The 22049-nt window shown below is 40.7% G+C and overlaps 1 protein-coding gene across 2 annotated transcripts; it reads left to right on the top strand.

The window, feature by feature from the left end:
* The first annotated feature begins 966 nt into the window (after nucleotides 1-966).
* On the top strand, nucleotides 967-21496 carry wfdc1 (WAP four-disulfide core domain 1). 2 transcript variants are annotated; one of them, XR_013808803.1, is made up of 7 exons: nucleotides 967-1443; nucleotides 18232-18427; nucleotides 19032-19115; nucleotides 19547-19687; nucleotides 19991-20050; nucleotides 20141-20200; nucleotides 20286-21496. XR_013808803.1 is itself a non-coding variant. In XM_079685053.1 (7 exons), exons 1-6 carry the CDS (start codon nucleotides 1351-1353, stop codon nucleotides 20197-20199), a joined length of 624 nt encoding a protein of 207 aa, XP_079541179.1. In that variant the 5' UTR covers nucleotides 967-1350; the 3' UTR covers nucleotide 20200; nucleotides 20286-21496. The 2 variants fall into 2 exon arrangements, 1 of the variants encoding a protein (XP_079541179.1); XM_079685053.1 differs by having other exon boundaries at nucleotides 19991-20041.
* The last annotated feature ends 553 nt before the right edge of the window (nucleotides 21497-22049 follow it).

Below are 22049 nucleotides of genomic sequence, written 5' to 3'. Positions count from 1 at the left end.
CACACGGTATGATAATTATTTGTAGTTCTTTTCACATAAAAGAGTAACGAAATGTTCTGGAAGAAACACATGATACAAATACGAACCTAAAAATGTGCTAAATATGTCCCCTCTAAATGCCGCATAATAATGATGCTACCAAACCTTCTGTAATGGACAGGCTCATTTATCTGTGGGTCTCACATACTCATTCATGCGGCCTTTTTTTTTCACTATCTCTTCATCTCCCCCTTCTCTTGTCTCTCCCTCTAACTCTTTACTCTGTCTTTTGTGTAAGTGAAGCCGGGGCCTCCCTGTGACATGAGCCCTGCTCCTGTAAAACTAATAATGCCTGAGATTTGTGCGGGCTTAGCATTCTTTTCTTCCTTTCAGTGCACAACACTGAGCATGGAGTTAGGGGAGGGGACGGGAAAGGGGAGAAAGGTCTAGGGGTAAGGTGGGGGGTGAGACTGGGGGACATGTCCTAGTTTGAGAGGGTACAACTGGTGAAATTATGAAAAAGGAAGGCAAAGAGGCCCCTTTCCCTGAAACACACCACATGCTTTAATTTAAACTAAAATCACACATCATCCTATCCAAATTCATTACACGGGAATGGACACACATTCAGTTGTGTTCAAGTGTCCCCTCACACGCTATGTCCCTAAGAAAAACCAAGAATGTACACCGAATGGTCAGTAAATGGTTACAACTCATGCTATAAGCATAATTATTTTCATGCCGACAATTAGCAAATCCATTTATTTTCCCTCCTACAACACCGCACTCCAGTAAAACATGTGAAGCAAAGCCACAGAATATAACATATGATCCAACCACACTTTGACACAACTCTCTCAAACTCACATAAAGATCACCAGATGTGCACAGAGATGCAACTAGGGGGCAAGGGGGAGGTCTCACACACTACCCTATATAATGCTCTCCCCTCCCTCCTCTCACCCTCCTCCCCTCCTCTACCAGAGACATGTGCACACGCTGTGCCAGCAGACAGTTCCAGCTCTCGGCCACTGATGCACAGACAGCTGCTGTTTCTCCCTTCCCCTGCTCACCTAACGTTCCTTCTTTCATTTCTTCCCTACACTGCCTCCATTCATTCCCTTTGTACTTTCCCCTCACTTCTCTCTACTCTGTCATTCTGTCCTGCACTTTTTCTCAGGCGGATATAAAGGCAGGTCCGGTTGGGGGGAGAGCGCTTGTGTAATCTCTGGTTGCACATGAGCACTGGAGAGTTATTGCTTCAGCTGGAAAGGCACAACAGACTCGTAAAGGACACACTTTGAAAGAAGAAGAAAAATAAGGAATACCTCTTAGGAGGAAGAAGGAGTTTGGGGGTGCAGGACACAGACCATGCCGGGCTCTGTGGTGCTCCTGCTGTCCCTGTTGGCTCTGGCCACAGGAAGTGATGCCAGGAGGATCAGGAAAAGGGGACTCAACCAAAAGGTGGGACTGCTAACCTCACCTTTGCATGCATGAGTGTGTGGCTTTCTTCTCTATCTCTATCTTGTGGCTGCTTTAAGAAAATCCTCCAAAGTAGAAGTAGGTGAAAGATCACAGACCTGTAGTACAATGCTGGCTCTGTTGCAGAGCTGTTTCACACACTGAGAGCAGGTTTTTGGTTCAGGTGAGAGATGGTAAAGTTGACCTGGTATGAGTGATTGAATCTAGTAGCCAACGAGCAGCCGTGTTAACTAACTGTGTTTAACCTTAAAGAAAAAGCTAACAGCTAATTAGTTGCAAAGAGTTAAATGAGACGAATAAACTTGCAAAACAGCTCGCAAGCTCTACCCTCTACCAGCACTTCTAAACTAACTGTGTTTAACCTTAAAGAAAAAGCTAACAGCTAATTAGTTGCAAAGAGTTAAATGAGACGAATAAACTTGCAAAACAGCTCGCAAGCTCTACCCTCTACCAGCACTTCTAAACATCACTTATCCATGTGTTATATCACATGTTTAATCCATAAATAAAAAATGTGTCTGTTACGTTGTTACAAGTATTTCTTGGCCGGGAGCAGTGATATCCCAAACATAACTGCAACTAGTCATTTCAGGTTTCGCGTAGGTTAAACAAACACGATTAAACATTCACAGGTTTTTTTGCTTTGTTTTTTGTATAGATTAAAATAATTTGTGGTTGCTATTTTCCATGTTTCCAGTCCTTATGCTAAGCTTAGCTCAGCTAACAGGTTTGCCAGCTGTAGTCTGTATTTACTGTATTGTGCAAATACATGTGATTATAAAGAACTTATACACTACTTACTACCTTTCTTTACTTTAACTTAAGGGATACAGCTAAATATTTTTCCATTCAACTACACCTTTTTGACAGCTATAATTATTATTTTGAATACAGATATTGCAACACAAAATACTGTATGGTCATCAACTATGATGCATGACTAGACCAACCAAAAGTATTTAAAGTATTCAAAACGCAATGGAGCTTTACTGTATTGTTTTACTGCATTTTTTCAAGGAAAGGATACGAAAATCTTCCACAATTGGAAAAATAACAGTTTTTGAGCAAGTGTACTTTACTTTAAGCATGAACATTGACAGTTTTGATGAGGAGTAGAAAGTGGAGTATGCAACAGGTTGTAAAAAGTTGATGATTTTCAAGTTTCCATATGAGTAATTGAAGGGCACACAGGATGTTCAACGTGTGTCTCTGTGTGTTGGGTTGTGGATTATTAGTGCAGGAACTGAACTGGCAGACCGGGCCCCTGCTTGTTAACTTGGCTCAGTGTAGCTGATTGATCAACTCTAACAAGGGCTCACTGTAGCGTGCTGCCTTCTCTTTCCCTCTCGTGCTTCAATGTTCTCACTTTCTAACTGGTTTATGCCCTCATTGGCCCCTTTTCACTCTGTCATTCTCTGCCTTTATCTATCTCCCCTTCACTCATATGAACCAGCTATACTTTCTGCCCTTCTTTCTCCTTCCCCTCGGCCATGTGCCTCTCAGCACACCACCACCCCCCGTTTTCCCTCTTTCAAATGTCATTCTTTCGCCTCCTCCTGCTCTCAGGATGGGCCAAAAGCAGCTGCTTGCTGGACTCTGCTTCAAAGCTGCTGTAATTGGAACATGCTGAGAAGGCTGGGCAGTTGGAGATTGTCTCTTCCCCTCTGAACCTTTTCATCTCTGCATCTTTCAATCTTTCATTTTTTTAATCACCACCTCCCCCACACACTCATACATACACTCCCTTAGCCTCATTCATAACACTGGGGCCTAGCAGAAAGACAAGTTATAGTTACTGAGTAGTTTAAGTAAGCACGGTGCTATGGAATAGTGTCTTGAAAGGAAAATGTGTAGAAATGTTTAAAAAAACAAAGGCCACCATGCGTGCTCAGTGACTGTCTTACATTCATCTTATTACAACGATTTCACGGGTCGAACAAATAATCTGAATACACTATGATCAACTGAAACATAAAAGACCATTTCCCCCTGTAAAAGAAAAATAAATAAATAAATTTGTGAAGAAAGAAAGAGCCCGCAATGATCATAATGAGAACGTTTCTTACTCAAAACAAAGGCAAAGTTAATTTGAAAGATTCTCATTATGTTACGGTACAAGTTGTTATTTTGCAATACTAAGTCATTATTTGTGACACCACAATGCCTTATATTGTTATTCATCAAAATGCTATCATCTTTCCTTTTTTTTCTTTTTCTTTTGCAGGCCTGAGTGGGCCTCCATATACCTGAATGTCTTGTCTTTCTTAACAATGAGTATAAAATGTGTTTTCAATTTATTTTCCTATATATCCTACTATTTCTGCAGTCTTGGCCCCTAACTTCATTCATGTGTAAATCTGAAGTCATTCGGAGATGGTCTTGTGGTTCACAGTCATGTCCTCTATCCTTCCATATCTAGACCTCCCCCTGCCACAAAGTTCAAAGGTCACCAGTAGCAGCAATTTCCTAATTTTCTCTTTGTGTTTGAAAGGGGGAATGCCTGCCTAATAATACATTACTTATAATAAGGGGGGAAATGTAAGAAATAGGCGTGAGAGGGTAACTTACCATCAAAAGAAATGCTTTTGATGAGTAGATGGGAAAATAGGTGGAGTGGTGTGGGCAGCAGAAGTCACACCCACCCACCCACCCACCCACACACACACACACACACACACACACACACACACACACACACACACACACACACACACACACACACACACACACACACACACACACACACACACACACACACACACACACACACACACACACACACACACACACACACACACACACACACACACACACACACACACACACACACACACACACAAGATTATGTATTCTCATACAGCCATAACATAGTCTGGCTCAGACACGTACCTGCCTGGACATGTCAGCGAGCACGAACATTGAGGCTACTATGAGTCTTTACAGTTTCATCTATTTGGTGATGTGGACCGTTCTGACAGCACCTGGTATTAAAACAGGGGCCCTGCAAATGCTCAGGAACATGTGTACTTCCTGTTCTTTGGCTGGCCGTCTGTTTGACTTGGCCTGGGGCCGCTAAATTAAACAAAACAGATCCTCACACTGCTTTTTAACTGAAACTGTAGCTTTTAAGGAAGTTATAACAAATAATAACCCGGATGTTATCAAGAGAACAGTGTGATGTTCATGCCATACATGAATTGAAGAGGAATAACCTTGACATTTTGAGAATTGGTGTGTATTAAAGATAACTGAAAAACACAATCACTTCGAGGCAGCTGCTTCACGTTCCTGTTGTATACTCTTTTTTACCAGTACAATTTACAACCTTACACATTCACTTCCTCACGCAAGGAATGCATTTTACTCACCAAATAGTTTGTGGCCTTTAAGCCTGACAGTCGACAAGTCATGGGAATGCATGAAAAATGCAGCACCGCCTTGGCAAACGTAAGCTGTTTAAATGTCAAACCAGCATTTCAAATGGCAACAATTCTATTGAAAAGAAAGAAAATCACAGATATTTGTGGATTCACTTGCAGCCCTCTTGACATTGCTGACCTTTTAGTGGATGAAGACGCAGAGTGTTTAAAACACAGGAATGGTGCTTCGTTGCACCACTCATTTTTTATTTAACCTCCTGTGTGTCTGATTCAAAACGTCTCCACAACACAGACATGGTTGACAGTTATGAGACAGGAGGTCGTACATCTTATTAAAAACGTTTGAACTTATTTCTAATTAACAATTTAGCTAATCTAACCTTGTTAGTTCAAGAGCTTTATTTTCCCTCTCAAGTAATTGAAAAAACAATAAAGAAAGGATAATTTATTCCTTCAGGCTGCATGTACAGAACAAATGAATAGCAACAATAAATTCAATACCGATTAAATGAATAGGACGGATAGATAGTCATATGATGCGTGCGTGCGTGTGTGTGTGCGCGTGCGTGCGTGTTTGTGTGCGTGTGTGTGTGCGCGCGTGTGTGTGTGCGTGTGTAAGCAGGACTAATCTGAGTCAGATGACAGAAGCACATTATTGGACTAACACTGGGGCAGTTTCCTCTTGCTACCATAGATACACAAACCAAAAAGACAAAAGCATTTCCACATGGACTGCTGCTTCACTTTCTTTCAGTGGTGGAATGTAAGTATGCATAATCACTCAACTGTGAGGTGGTTGATATTTTCTTGAGTATTGCCATTTTATACAACTTTATAATTCTACTTCAAATACATTTGAAGACATGGCAAATGTGCTAGTACAAACATATGTATCATGATTTATTATTATAAGTTAAGCTCCCCTGCAGAATATAAAACCCAACTTTATTGTAAAGTGAGGACATGAATGCACCCCTATAATCCACCTGTGCAGTGTAACAAATGTGGTTCTGATATGGGCCATTTTGCACAATAACAACTTTTGGAACTTGAAGAATATTTGAATGCCAATTTCTCTTGTGCTTTAACTAAGGTAAATTGCATGCATTTTACTTGGGAGTTGTTCGAAGAAAAATATGTTCTTTGGGGGCCTTTTGTCACCTCTGATTCGCTTTAATATGCCACCAGAGAGCCCAGAGCAACCAGCGACAGATCCACAATTCATAGCAAATCTTAGTATGTGAGGCTTACAGTATTTTTATTAATATCTCTGCATACCCAATATATACAATAAAGACCTACAAACTCAGAATAGAAGTGTATAACAGAACATTTTTGTGTGCGGGCACCCTATCTCGGGTATTCCTGCCACCTCAGGCTAACTCTGACAGGTAGCAGACGCTTGGTTTTCCCAACACTAATTATCTGCATGCACAGTTGGTTAACCCGCTTCCTGTTGTGTAAACCACACCTCAGCTTGTTTGTTTGCATTTCTAGGTGAGAAATCTCTGTCAGTATGTTCACAAATCAAGTACTGCTTTTCCCAGCTGTGAATGTCGGTACCTGTTTGTTTGTCAACATGTCGTTCCATCACTGAAACCCTCATTTCCCACTGATTTACAGCAGTCGGTTTTCCTCACACTTCAGTCTGCTGCGTCTCTATCTATTTGCACGTCTGTCTATCTTTAGGTCAAACAGACGGCTAGAGACAGGAAATGAGTCCTGACAAACCAAAAGCTAACCAGATGTTTGCTGTGGGCTACTTCATTTAGTAGGCATTGGAAATCTGGTGAATTTCAGCTGACACTTGCATGAAAGAACACAGGTTTTCCTTGTTTATGAATAATGTGCACAACCTTAACCTTAATGTACGTGCATATGCCTGAGATTGTGCTTGTGCAGGCATCTATGCAAAAAGGGAGCAGGACAACTCAGTATCTGTCTGGGATCTCTGCGTGGAACCATGAACGGTCTGATCCCAGTACAGTTATGGAGCCAGACAGGGTCTCCAGTGGCTTCGCCCCACCAACATCCAATGAACCACAGAGCATAGAGCTAAAGAGAAAAGCAAAGGAAAGGCAAACTTAGCGAGAGAAGTTTGAGATACATTGAAACAGTCACCATGATGCCACTGCTTTTCAACACCAAACAGATCAAGGAGAAAGCCGAGAGGAAGAGAGATAGTGAGAGTGCTTCGGAGACAGACAGAAAGAGAGGGGGAAACATGCCCAGAAATAGACATGAACATCACACACAGACCCTCAGGCAGTGTCTCTACAGGAGAGCGGCACAGCAGACAGGCGTGAAGTCCACCATAGACGGACCACTTTTGGACAAAATGTCCATTAACAACACATTCTCACTCCCAACACGTCACATGTTGACGGTCAGTCAGGGCCCCTCCCCGTCACCCTATTACGCACAGGGTACCCCTTGAGCATCAGTTTTCAACGGGCAGGGCATCCCAAAGACCTTCATAGACCTCCCATAGCGTTGATAATAGACGTCATGAGAACGCTCCCGGCAAATGCTCTACCCCGACGGTCGGTTGTTATTGTCAATATTAATATAATAATTGTTTATTTTTTAATAGTCACTCGATTTTGCCGATTTTCTTGTTGCCCCAGCTGGTCGACACCTCTTTTAGCAGAAACAAAGGCTACATTAATGTATTAAATCGATGTTAATCCATGTGTGTGGTTGTGGAATTAACGGACGTGCCGTTGTGCGATTGCGGGATGCAATGCTATCATTTACAAACTCAACCATAACCCTAATTATATTTTAAAACATTTTAGAAGGCCTCACGAAATATTTTAATGTAAATTAAAATTAAAATGTGAAGGAATGTGTGTAATGTGGTGATTGACATTATTCACCCACGGATCTATGGGTTGGGGTATTGTTCCGCACGGACATTTTAGTCAACCGGACTTCCTGTTGATGTGAAATCCGAAAACATTTAAAAAGAAATAATAATAATACTTTATTCCAAGTTTGCTTGCTTTTCTCTTTGGAGATTATCACATAACGGCATTGTAATACACGGTTCGGCTGCATTAAATATTACATATCTGCCGTAGTTCTCTATTTATAGAGCCCTGATGAGAGGACTTCTAGACAAACAGGAAGAACTGCCGCCGAAACTGAATATGTGACGTGGATCATAAATATATCAGCAATTAAACAAAATCTTAAATTTCTCTTCACACAATACGTCTCCTTGCAGTATCAACACTAATTTGGCTGACTTTTATATTTGATCCAATCGGTATGTTGAAAGTGTGTACACCATAACACGGTGCACAGCTGATAGAAAGGGACACCTGGTGGTTAAAGCACGTTATTGAATTTTATTATTTTTATTATTAGATATTAAAAGGAGACACAGACAGACAAACTAATAAGGCTTTATTTAAACATTAAAGAGTAATTTAGGTTAATAATAATAAATGGGATTTATTAACCTAAATTACTCTTTAATGGTTAAGGTCTTCTTTTGAGAAAAAAGCTTTGGGGGTAGGCTATACAGATAAATTAAGCTTGACAAAGTACTAATATATTGCTTTCCTGCAATATTAACTACCGTATGTTTAAGCACTTATTTTAACTGATATTATACATATTATACTTTTATAAGATTTATGTAGGTAGTATAAGAGATGTGCAGAATATGACAGTTTAATGGTGGAGGTATACACACATATTGATAGATGTCTTGTGATGCACTGTTGAGGAACCCGCGACCCAAGTTTTTCATCTCCGACCTTGTCAGGTATTGAACATTCAATAAATACACACATAATTATTAAATATAAAACACAGAATTTGTGTGATTATACTAAATGATTTACAAATAAACACCACTGCATATTTAAAACTGTTACACATGCTGCTGTAACGCAAATGTTTCCAACTTGGGATCAATAAAGTATATCTTATCTTAAGATGATCAATGGCTACTGCCATATTTGCAAAATTTGCCTCTGAACCTTGACAAGTGCATGTTTCAGGCTTATCAATTTACAACAGGAGGGGTCACAGACATAAGACCAGCTGTTAAATAAAGCTCTACTGACCTTAGCTGTCATGTGGGTGATGATCATGTGTCATATATTAATGCCCATTATGGACACATGCAATGTTCACCCATTTATTCATTATATGTTTTACATTTGAGGGTTTCCTGTCCCCTAAACCTCCAGGGATGTACAGTTTAATACTGGCAACTTCTTATTATGGGAAATACGAAAACGTCTTTTAAAACTACAATTCCCAGTGGAGAGGTGCCATACAACTTGTTGCGAAACACACAATAGCTAGACCCTCCAGAAAAACGCGGGCAAAAATCCTTGATTATGCGGGCTAAATTCCTTGATTATGCGATTAAACATGCAGGTTTTTTTATGTGATTTTATGCGATGAAATTGCGGGAAGTTGCGAAATATGCGGAAAGTTGCGAAATATGCGAAATATGCTAAATATGCGGGAAAAAATAATAAATGTTTTTTAAAATATTGGGCTGTCTTATTTATTCTCTCTCACACACAACCTGCCACTAACGTTAAACCCCTTTACTATTCAATTAAACACATTCAATGTTTATTTATTGTAAAAGCAATTGGGCTATTTTAATCTCACACACACCCCCCCACACACACACACTTCTCCGCCTCATTCTGTTTTCATTTACTCGTTCGTTATCTGACCAGCTTCAATCTTGGAGGCTACTCACCTCGTTTCTTGTAGCCCTCGAAAGGGTTTTGGAGGTTGATGCCTCGGTGAATGTGAGTTGTTTGGCTTTCTTGTCCGCAGCAGCAGAGAGCATTTTCGAATGTTTGAATGAATCAAAGTGGGTCGTCACGTCGATGTTCTCTTATGCTCCAACACACAGTTGCACGGGGTGCAGAATAGTTTCCCCCCACTTTTTGCCCGGTCTTTAGTAGAAATGTTCGTCGTAAATGAGATGGATTAGATTTTTTCATCTTGGTGTTTTCTCTATCGTGTGAGCTCCACACGTTCACTCTATACAGTGTTGTTTACATTCTGTGATGTGCGAGCTGATGACGTCATGTCAAGACGAGTTAACTTTTTTTTCTTCTCAACTTTGTGTGGAAAAATGCGGGGATTATGCGGCCTTTTGATAAATATGCGGCCTTTTAAAAATCTGCGCCATTTTGCTGATTATGCGGTAAATTCTGCGATCGCAGAATTGCGTTTTTCTGGAGGGTCTAAATAGCCAGCATGTGTGGTTCTGGGGACGGGGTGGGGGAGGGGGGGACGGGGTGGACCCGTTCAATCCAGTTTTGAATTGGCTGCCGTGGTTCCATCCCATTTCAAAATGCTGTTCGACGCTCTGCGTAGCTCTCGGTGCACTGCCACTCAAACATCCAATCACAGAGCTTGAGGACTATCACGGGGTTTGTCCAGCGAAGCGGAGAGAATACTTACTTCCGGGTGTAAAATTATCAATCAAACAAATAAATAAACACAAGGATAATTGTGTCTTATTGTTGAGTAAATAACAGGAAGGAAAAAACGATGAAACAATACAGATTTCATTTTTCTGAGCCCCTACTCTCCCCGTAACTGACGGCAACAGAAGTCCAACATTATTCACTTAAAATAACGAAGTACACACAATGAGTCTGGCTTGATATTGAGTTAGAAAAAGGTTGATAAACGCTGTGAGAATGGATCTGCGGAGAGCATTTAGCCGCGATCCCAACTCGTACCAACGTTCAGGGAGCTCTATGCAAGTCAATGGGACGCCCTGCCCGTTGAAAACTGACGCTCAAGGGGTAGTACCCTGTGCGTAATAGGGTGACGGGGAGGGGCCCTGACCGACCGTCAATATGTGACGGGTTTGGAGTGAGAACGTGTTGCCATTAAAGGCAGCTATTTGTGGAATAGCCTCCCAACTGAGATAGGGGATTGTCCCACTCTCAATAGCTTTAAAGGTCAACTCAAAGAATGGTTGAGAAACAAACAGACGTGCAATCACCGCTAAATGCACTTTAACACAGGGGTATCTTCTCTCGCACTTTATGTAGCTCTTTTATCTTCTCTTGCACTTTATATGTTGTTGCTGCTATATTGTATTACCAAAATACTTGTATATGCTGCTCTTGTTCTTTTGCACTTTTATTCTTAAATGTTTTATGTGAGGACTGCGGATGGAAATTAAGTGTTCATCACTGTGCATTGTCCCTGCCAAATAAACGATTAAATGAAAATGAAATGACAGGAGTGTAAATTAATCGTAGAACATCACAGAGAGATGTGCCCAGGATAGTGTGAAAGAGCTCAGGATGTAGAGCATGGCATCGCCTCTAGCATACAAAGACATGAAGGCTGAAGAGGAGCCATGAAAGTGAAGCAGGTGAATGACATGCGGGCAAAAGTACAGTAAAAAAGAGCTTCAGTGTTGGCAAGTATCAGTCAAATCTCAATAAAGAATGAATGGCTTCAGAGTGTAAGTCATGTGCACATGCAAACATACACATTACTATCAGTCACATAAACAGGAAGGGCACACTTGATCCTTTGAAGGAGACGTTTGTACAAGACTCTGAGAGCAGATCGGACATGAGACAAGGGGAGTAAGGGCAGCGGTCATTATGTCATTATCTAAACACAGCGTACTTTGTAGTCCTCATTCATAAATTGTAGTTGCACACCAAGAGAGTTTGTGAACTACCGTGGCTTCTTATCTCCTAAGTACCATGAATGAAGAGACAGACTACAGTGTGTGGGAGCATGTACAGACAGGAGTTACTGTAACATGCTCAAGTGATTAGGGCTATGTATTCAAGGAGAACACTTTTTTCGTCTTTTACTCTTTTATGTAAAACATTTGAGCAAAGGCTCCAGAGAGAGCTCTGTGATAGTCCTACACCTTAGGGCTTTATGGCATGCACTGTTACCACTCAGCTAACAAGGTGCTCAAAACTTGATGGTTTTGCAGGACAAATTGCTTTTTCGTTGACAAACTGTCGTCTTTAAAGTTGCTATAGTAAACTTGTTAGCTAAGAATGGCTTATTTACTGGACTTACACTGGAGCATTGCTCTGTACAATACACACACACACACACACACACACACACACACACACACACACATATAACACAATATTCCAGTCATTCCTTTTATTTGGCAGCAGAGAGATTTTCCACATTATATCATCTGATCTCAAACAAGAGGGAGGAAATTAATAACAATTTGAAACCTGGTATGTTTGTATCCTTCACTTTGCAAACCATGTATAGTCAATTTAAAGTTGAGGAATTCATTTGAAATGTATATATATTTATATATATTTTATATTTACTGTCATTTCAAGCTCTGTTTTGGTCTCAACAGTCAGGCTTCTTGGATGCTAGTTGATCAAATATGTCCATTGGCTAGTTGCTAACTTTATCAAAGTCGGTTTATGAAAGCATTTTCAACAAAACCGACTACCTGCTATAGGAATGATGTCTCAAAACCAAAACAATAAGTTGAAAGATGCTCAAAATGTCTGTAGAGTTGAAGGGTTAACACATAGTCATTTGGTCTATTCTTCATGCAAATAGTAGCTTTAAAAGGAACTTTTTAATCAAATAATGATAGAGAGTCTAACCAAGACCATAATGTCAACGTTCTACGCAATACTGTTTCAAAGACTCATAGCTACAGACATACCCAAAAATATTGCATTATGAAATCCATCCCTACAAGTACAAAACATATAAAGTACCATGAAGGAACTTGAAGTTACTCTTTAAGCTCTAACTGTGCCGTGATTTGTTCCCTCCATACCCCCATGGTGGGAAGCCCCCATCTCACCCTTAAAAAAAACATCCACCCACTGAGCTCTCAGCTGCCAGAGCAAACTAATGTGTGTTTAAAGTGAACACACATACGCACACAGTGTGATTCCAACGTCAGCGCCAAACACTTGCTTTCGTTTTCCGGATGGTTTGTAAGAGCTGGTTCAGTAAGCCTGCCAAATAAACAGCACAGTTTTAATTACCATGCGCAATCCACAAGCTGATTATCTAATTACTAATATAGTTTCGAGAAAAACACCACTCTCTGGCCCAATACCAAACCACACCCTACCGACTCCCACTCCGTGTCGGAGTGACACTCGCAGCTAAATGAGGCTCCCTCCTGTCAGATGGAGGGTGTAAATCATAGTCTGGTGTAAATACAGCAAGCATTGGGACAAACTCCCCTCTCTTCGGCAGAAACAGGAAATGCCGTAACTGTATGTAACAATACTAATCATACTGAATGTAAATACAACTGACTCTAAAGTAAGACCCAGTCTGTGACATTGGAGATTTTGAAGACTCAAAGTCCCAAGCAGTAGGTAGGTAGAATATTAGTCTATGTAATGTGCACAGAAAATAAATAGTTAACTGAATACTCGGATGGAAATTGCCTATAAGCACTCAGTAAAACATAAACACACACAAAAATCTTCTGAATGATAAGAAGTATAATTAAAACATAATGCACATTACCATTTTGAGAGAGAGTACCTAAATTAAAGAACTCAGAAAATAATGTCTTATCGAACTGAGGCTCCAGTAAAACATACTGACTGCGTCTCTATGGACATGCGTGTTTACATGAGCACATTGAGATCGGGTGATTCATGTTCCCTGTTTACATGATAAATACTAGTAACCCGGCATTTTGATACCTTTTCTCATCTAAACTATTCAGTATTTGTATCTCTCTATCATGACATAAAGACGAAACTCCTCTCAAGAAGTGAGACGCTTTTGCCGCCGCCGCCATCACTGTTGATTAACTGCTACCAGCTGATGACTTACTTTCCTCTTCTTTGAAAAACATGTTCTTATATCCATGTTGTCTGGGGGAGAAAACATATCAAACCAAGAGATCGTCAGCTTTGATTTTCGCTGTATTAACAATGTCCTGAACATTTGGTGTGTGTGCCTTACCTCCGCTACCGGCATCGCTTCATACAACAGATCTGAGCTGTCCAACTATGACAACACTCCTTGAACATGCGCGCGCTATGGGAGAATCTGCATTGGTACAAAGTACCAGTGAAAACATGGCACGGAGTTTCATTGATTTGGTCATTCTCTCAATAAGCAAGTGGAATGGATTTGATAGTGAAGCACTGACACACCGCTCTACAAAGTGTAGCGAGTGGATAGACCGATTCACGGACTTTCCACATGGAGAAGTGGCGGGGTCTAAACTAATCATTTCAAAAAGTGGGGGGGACTTGTCCCACCCTCATATAATGGCTGCGACGCCTAACTCTCTGGCTGTGCTTGTTTTTCATTGACACTGCATGTGTTCCTATAACTAGGGGTGCACACAACTTTCTCAGTGAGGTACTCAGATGAGTACCTGGAGTCAGTGTTTGGTACTCCAACTTCCAGCTCCCCTCAAAGTTCCCATGAAGCCCTCTGTATCGCGAATGTCAGCGGGTGGGGGTGCTAGTGGAGTATGATGAAGCCCTCTGTATCGCGAATGTCAACGGGGGGGGGGGGGGGTAGTAGTAGAGTTCAGAGCTTCGTGACCACAGAGCGTGTGAACGTTGTGATCAGCTGTTTTAGCGCAGTGCTGCTGTACAGGCCGACGTTAACAGCAGCCCTGTCTGTGCACACGGAGACCAACTCCGTCGTCCGATGATCTAACCGCCTTCTGGAAAAGCTTCACATACAGGACTGTCTCAGAAAATTAGAATATTGTGATAAAGTTCTTTATTTTCTGTAATGCAATTAAAAAAACAAAAATGTCATACATTCTGGATTCATTACAAATCAACTGAAATATTGCAAGCCTTTTATTATTTTAATATTGCTGATTATGGCATACAGCTTAAGAAAACTCAAAAATCCTATCTCAAAAAATTAGAATAGTTCCTCAGACCAAGTAAAAAAAAAAGATTTATAACAGCAAAACACAATCAAACATTTGAAAATGTCCATTAATGCACTCAGTACTTGGTGGGAATCCTTTTGCACGGATTATTGCATCAATGCGGCGTGGCATGGAGGCAATCAGCCTGTGGCATTGCTGAGGTGTTATGGATGCCCAGGATGCTTCAATAGCGGCCTTTAGCTCATTAGCATTGTTGGGTCTGGTGTCTTTCAGCTTCTTCTTCACAATACCCCAAATATTCTCTATGGGGTTCAGGTCAGGGGAATTTGCAGGCCAATCGAGGACAGTAATGCCATGGTCAGTACACCAGTTACTGGTGGTTTTGGCACTGTGGGCAGGTGCCAGATCATGCTGGAAAATGAATTCCTCATCTCCATAGAGCTTTTCAGCAGACGGAAGCATGTAGTGCTCTAAAATCTCTTGGTACACAGCTGCATTTACTCTGGGCTTGATGAAACACAGTGGACCAACACCAGCAGCTGACATGGCTCCCCAAACCATCGCTGACTGTGGGAACTTCACACTGGATTTCAAGCAACTTGGATTTTGCTCCTCTCCAGCCTTTCTCCAGACTCTGGCGCCTTGACTTCCAAATGAAATACAAAACTTGCTTTCGTCTGAAAAGAGGACTTTGGACCACTGTGCAACTGTCCAGTGCTTCTTTTCCTTAGCCCAAGTCAGACGCCTCTTCCGTTGTCTTGAGTTCAGAAGTGGCTTGACCATGGGAATACGGCTATTGTAGCCCATTTCCCGGACACGTCTGTGAACAGTGACTTTTGATACCTGGACTCCAGCTTCAGTCCACTGTCTTTGAAGCTCCCCCAAATTCTGGAAGCGACTCTTCTTCACAATGCTGTTAAGGCTGCGGTCATCTCTCTTGGTTGTGCAGCGTTTCCTGCCACATTTCCCCCTTCCAACAGACTTTTTGTGGATGTGCTTTGAAACTGCACTCTGTGAACAGCTTGCTCTTTGAGACATTTCTTTTTGTGTCTTACCCTCCTGATGGAGGGTGTCAATGACGGTCCTCTGGACAGCAGTCAGATCAGCAGTCTTCCCCATACTTGTGATTTAGTTTACTGAACCAAGCTGAGTGTTTTTCAAGGCTCAGGAAACTCTTGCAGGTGTTTCGAGTTAATTAGACGATTCAAGTGATTCGTTGAACACCCTACTAGTATACTTTTTCATGATATTCTAATATTTAGAGATAGGATATTTGAGTTTTCTTAAGCTGTATGCCATAATCAGCAATATTAAAATAATAAAAGGCTTGCAATATTTCAGTTGATTTGTAATGAATCCAGAATGTATGACATTTTTGTTTTTTTAATTGCATTACAGAAAATAAAGAACTTTATCACAATATTCTAATTTTCTGAGACAGTCCTGTATACATCGGTACGCAAATGCGCTTTGTGACACAAGTGACGGTACGCATTTCAGATTGTTGCCGCGCATGCGTACCTGCGTACCACTTATGTGCACCCCTGCCTATAACAAACAACTCTGCAGGAATCAAATATGAAGCATTGGAATGATGACTGTTTAAAAAGGGATCAAATATCAAAACTAACTTCTACATAACTTCCTTCGCCGTAGAAGTGCAAAGTGTTCAAAGATAACCACCTAGCACCCAACAAATGGCCTATAATATAAATGTCCTTGTTATAAAAGGGATTTTAGCAGTAAGAAGATAGGAGTTAAATGAACTTGCTCACTCTGTAGGGTGTCATACAACAGCCTATAGGCTACAGTGTAAGAAAGTATGAGTTATTGTTTAGTCTATGAGGGCTGTGTTTCTTGGGATTTTGTTATAATATCTTCCAACATAAACCAGATCAAAGAATAGCGGCTTCTACTTTGGCACAAATCATGTGATATTTGATACCAGCAGTGTTAAAACCAACAAATGATTTCCCCGACAAGTCCAAACCAATAAGCAGGAAACATTTAAGAGCTGCAGCTTGGTGAAAAACAGTTTAACAACAGAGGCTGTGGCTGTGATAGAGATCTCATTATGTTAGCCTCTGCAAAGCATACAAAGCAGATCAGTGCAAAAATGTGTGTGTTGCTGTTTGTGCACTCACGCATACACATGCATGTGTTACCAAAGCCGTCGTAGTTTGTGAAGTGTGTCTTTGCTTGGCTCAGGGTTCTGTGGCCTACTTTCCACCTCTCATGATCACCAGGGATGTGTTTGTTCCCTCAGTGAATTACCTTACCAATCCAGGTCAAGACGTTAGCAGGCAGGCATGCATACTGAAGCCTACAGTGCTATAATAGCCTTGCTGTGCTGAGATGAAACGATCAGACAGATCCCTTGCTGCTCTCTGGTGGCCAAAACTTGCACTAATTCCAAAATTAAGAGTCGTGTTTCAGTTAAGAACTTAATAAGACGTTCCATTTAGCATGGGCGTAATTTCCACTGGGGACAGGGGGGACATGTCCCCCCCACTTTTCAAAATCCAGTTTGGGTCCCCCCCACTTTTCAAATGTGTTTTTTTTTTTTTACGCAAGTAAAAGTAGTCATGGAGGAGCGTCTGTGTGTGTGTGGCAGGAGCGCATTTTGTGTGAGAGAGAGAGACAGAGAGAGACAGAGAAAGTTACGGGGGTTGTTGTTAGCATCTGGTGCTAGCTCGGAGCTAACGGAGATTAGAAGCTGTTTCAACAATAAGGAGAGGGAGAGTCCTCTCCTGTCGGACTGAGAGGCTGAGGTAACATCAGCTCAGGGAGGTAAAGGACTCGCTGAGTGATTATATTTTAAACTTTAGTCTAAGTTATCTCAGTGGGTCTCAAACGGTTTGGTCTAAACAAATATGTCCATCTATTTAATATAGTTGTTCAAAATAAGTAAAAAAAATATTCCAATGTCAGTAAAGAATTAAAAACACAGTTTGAAAGGGGAGTGATTAGTAAAATATGCATAAATAAAAAGAAAGAATGCAGACTAGGTAAGATAAAGAAAGGAGAGAGGAGTATATCAATGATGTGTTATTGGTTGTGAGAATATTTTAATGGTTTTTGGAGTATTGAAATATATACAGGTCTGTTTCATATGAGTGTTGAGAGCTGTATCCATAAATCTCTTAATTTGTGCACCAGATTGATGCATTTAACTTCAATTTAAAGAAAAAAATCTTACCGGGGGTGCATGCCCTCGGACCCCCCTATAGGATGTGAGGTCATCACAAATAAAACAGGTTCATGGATAGATAAGTTTGCACACTCATTATATACTCTACACATTTTTCTTGGATTAGTTAACACCATACTGTAGTCCCTAATATATATGTGTAGAAAGACAGGAAATGGACTTAAATCGAGAACAATGTTTCATTGCGGAGGACACCTGTTTTGTGTCCCCCCGACTTCTCAAACCAAAGTTACACCCTTGCCATTTAGTATCAATTAGCGTTCACAGAAATTATTAACAACAATTAACAAACATGGACATTGGTCTCATTTTCTCTCCCTCAGGACTACGAGTACCCCAACCACCCCCAGTCCACACAGCACCAGAAGAATGACCGGTGTCCACCGCCTCCCCAGATGCTGCCAGAGAGAGCCTGTGAGGTGCCGGGCTGCCGCTCAGACTCAGAGTGTGAGCGTCATAAACGCTGCTGCTACAACGGATGCATCTACGCCTGTTTGGAGTCTGTCCAGCCGCCACCAGGTCAGCAATACCTTAAAGTGGACCTATCATGCTATTTTTGAATAATATATTGTAGGACCATACCTATATAAGGCATATTTATACTTTTTATTTTTCAAAATACCAAACAGATCATGCATTTTATCCATTCCTCATTTCGCTCAATTTAACACTGCCTTTCATGCTCGGACACCATCTGGTGGCCTGAAATATGTACTACAGCGTCTCCAGCGCTTTCGAACGGCAATGTCCGTGGCTGTCTCCTCCTGATTGGTGGAGTTGGCCCAATAGCCGTAGCGCAGCTTCTGTGACGACATAAAAGTGTTCAAATCTGGATCAGTCTGTATCAGATCCGTTGCATCCCCTTTTTTAGAGATTTGGGTATGGAGGAAAATAGAGAGGGTTGTGTTTTCTGACACTTGGTGAGTTCCCTGGAACACCGGGGACACATATTCATGTATAAAAGACGTACAAAAGTGTATTTTGCATGATAGGTCCCCTTTAAGACACATGCGGACACATACAAGTGTTTGCATCTCAATCTACTTGGAAATTGGTCCATTATTGTTTCTCTGTTTGAAATTATGTTAACCAGCATTTAATTTTTTCTGTGTTTTCTGAACAGTGTTGGACTGGCTGGTGCAGCCCAAGCCTCGGTGGTTAGGGGGCAATGGCTGGTTGTTAGACGGGCCTGAAGAGGTTCTGCAGGGTGAGTACCTATACTGGGACTTGTAGCTCAATGGTCAACCTGCATGACTTTAAAAAACTCTTACCTAACTTCTCAAAATTAGAATGCATCTTAGGACTTCCCAAACAGAACAAAAATAGGTTTTTGTTTGATTTTACCATAGCTTTACTCTCCTGTCATGTCAAGGTAAAAGTCTTTTTTCGAGTCTATCCTCTTGAACTACAACATCAAGTCTCATATGATCCCTGTGAATAAAATCCATATGATACATTACACCGCATACTGTATATAAAAAAAACTGGCTATTCTTTCGAAGTTTGCAGAGTTTGGATGCTATCAATTTGAGTGAGAAATGTATACATACATGACAGCTTAAAGGAGGTAAATACAAAAAAGTAATGTGCTAACCACATATTCAACAAAATCACACTGGTGTGTTTCATGCCCAATAGCTGAAGCCTGCAGCACAACGGAGGATGGAGACGAGCCTCTTCACTGTCCTACGGGTTACGAGTGCCACATCATCAACCAAGGAAACCCTGCAGCAGGCATCCCAAACCGGGGACAGTGCATCAAGCAACGGGGCAATTCAGGTACGGCTAAACTATACTTCTGTTAACTTAAATAACTGAATGGTTGGCAATGGCAATGTGTTATAGCGTTGAATCAAGGCCTTTGCCATACCTAATTCCCTATCTTAATTTCATCAGAATGCTGTGAGGGGCCACATTTTTTCCTATTAAAACGATCTGAAAATATACAAATTGGAGTGACTTTTCAGAACAATGCCTGAACTTGTGATCTGTAGCTAAGGGGTTGGCGTAAGTGCAATGTCTAACATTTGGAGACCAGGTTTAAGTCTCTTATTTTGTATTCCCTTGTTGGCCTTATTAAAGATGGACGTGGTCTGAGGCACAAATACTACAAGGACTACAAGGACTACTTAGGTAAGTGAGGTAATGTAGACTACCTGAAAACCTTTACTTTGACCAAATCAGTAATAAGTGCCAATCTGCCTGACATGATGATGGGTCTTTCACTGACAGGTACCAGCTCGAGCAACGCAGTGCGCTACGAAAAACATCACCAAAAGCATCTTGGATGAAGTATGTTTCCAGCCACTTTAAACTATCAAAAACCTGTGTCTCCCGCTCGACAAAGCCTTATGTTTTCTTAATTATCTGTTCTCAGATCAACTTGACCTCAGACTCAGCTACGACCATAACTCAACCTCAGACATCAGCCCAGTTCTGTTCATTCATCTTTCACCACACCTGAACCAGGATCAGATTTGACCGTTTTCCATGGCCTACAGTTGCTACCTCCTCTTTGCAAAGCCCTGTATTTCAGCCTGACCTCCACCTTTGGGAGAGAAGTCTGACATATCTACAATACACAGCCAAAGAAATAAGTGTTTTTCTTCTGTCTCTCTGCCTGGTGTTTGTTAATGAATGGAGTACAATGTGTTGGGTGTGCACCAAAGCTGTTCATCAAATGTCTCAAAAGGAACCAATGCCATGTTTTGTTTGTTTATACCCTCCCTCTCCCTGCAACTCTTTCTTATTCTTGAAATCACACCCTCTAACTTTGAGACTGGTCAGCAGAGAAAATCTAAACCATGCGGTTGTATTACTTATATTTCTGTATTTTTTTCATAAGGACGGTGCTCAAATGTCCTGATCTATAATCTGGAACGTTTTATAGACAAATAGAACAACTTCCAGCTGCAGTGGTTCTCATTGTTAAATTAAAACCAAATGTGTTTTAATATTCAGACTAATTAATCAGAATGTGTCCAATGACTGTGTGGATTGTGTCAGTTTGAAAATATTTGGAACAGCTGTAGATAGTAATGGCCAACAGATGCTGACTGTTACTTCAAAATAAGATACAATTGTTTAGTCTGTAATGTGATACTGAAAGGTAGATTAGGGGTTGATTTTGCCTTCAAAATAAAACTGGATGTTTCATATCTGTGAATAATGTCCTGAAATTAATTTAATGCAGTTAGATTGTTGAAACATCTTATAATTTTAAGTAATTATATAACATTATTTAAAAATACTTTACACTATCTCATCCCCTGTTGCAGTGCGGGAAAGGGCTTTTGCACAGAGCAGATGTTTGAAACTGGTCCAAAAAATCTTCTATGTTACTATTAAACTTTACTTGCATGATCAAATCGCTATTGTCTTTGTTATAAATGCAAGTGGTGCTCACTTATATTGCTGCCTATAATAACACCAACAGGATAAAAAGCTGGTCACATAATAGACTGAGGGGTCAAACTAAAAGCTGTTAACCATACTCTATGTGCAAAGCTAAAGTGGAGTCTGAATGTTATCTGACTGGTGCTGTCATGTTGCCTTGATTATTCTAAATAAACCATATTGTTGAAATCAGTTTGGTGATGTTTTTGTGGTAGTGTTATTATTTGTTAGCAGTAGAAACAAATTTGAGATGAATAAAGTGTTAAGTCTCTATTCGTAGAAATTCTAAATAAAGACCGAAAACATCAGCGATTTTGTTTTTGACAGTTTCAGGATATCCTCTAAAAAGTAAAATGTCCTTCTGGTTAATCTAAATAGTATTCCAACATTTAATTTAATTTAGCTGATGCTTTTATCCAAAGCGACATAAAATAAGTGCAACAAAGCATAAAGATACAAACTCAGAACAACAAGAAAAATGCAGCTTATTATTAGTAGGGTGAATGTACAGTGAAAGGATGTCTTCATCCATCCCATGTTTTTTATTTCAATATCATACTTTCTTCTGGTGCAGTAGTATAGGCTATAGGCTATAGGCCTACGCCACAGGGCATACATTTAAAACCAAATAAGTAGGCCTAAAGGGCAACAATTTTAACATTCAGATCTGCATTAACCTTTTTAACATAAAAGAACATGTTTTATAAGTATGCATCTGCATGTGGAAGTTAGAAATTCTTGTGTA

This window comes from Notothenia rossii (assembly GCF_949606895.1).
Source record: "Notothenia rossii genome assembly, chromosome: 5".
NCBI classification, from domain to species: Eukaryota; Metazoa; Chordata; class Actinopteri; order Perciformes; family Nototheniidae; genus Notothenia; species Notothenia rossii.
This window is presented reverse-complemented; position numbering and strand designations above follow the sequence as displayed.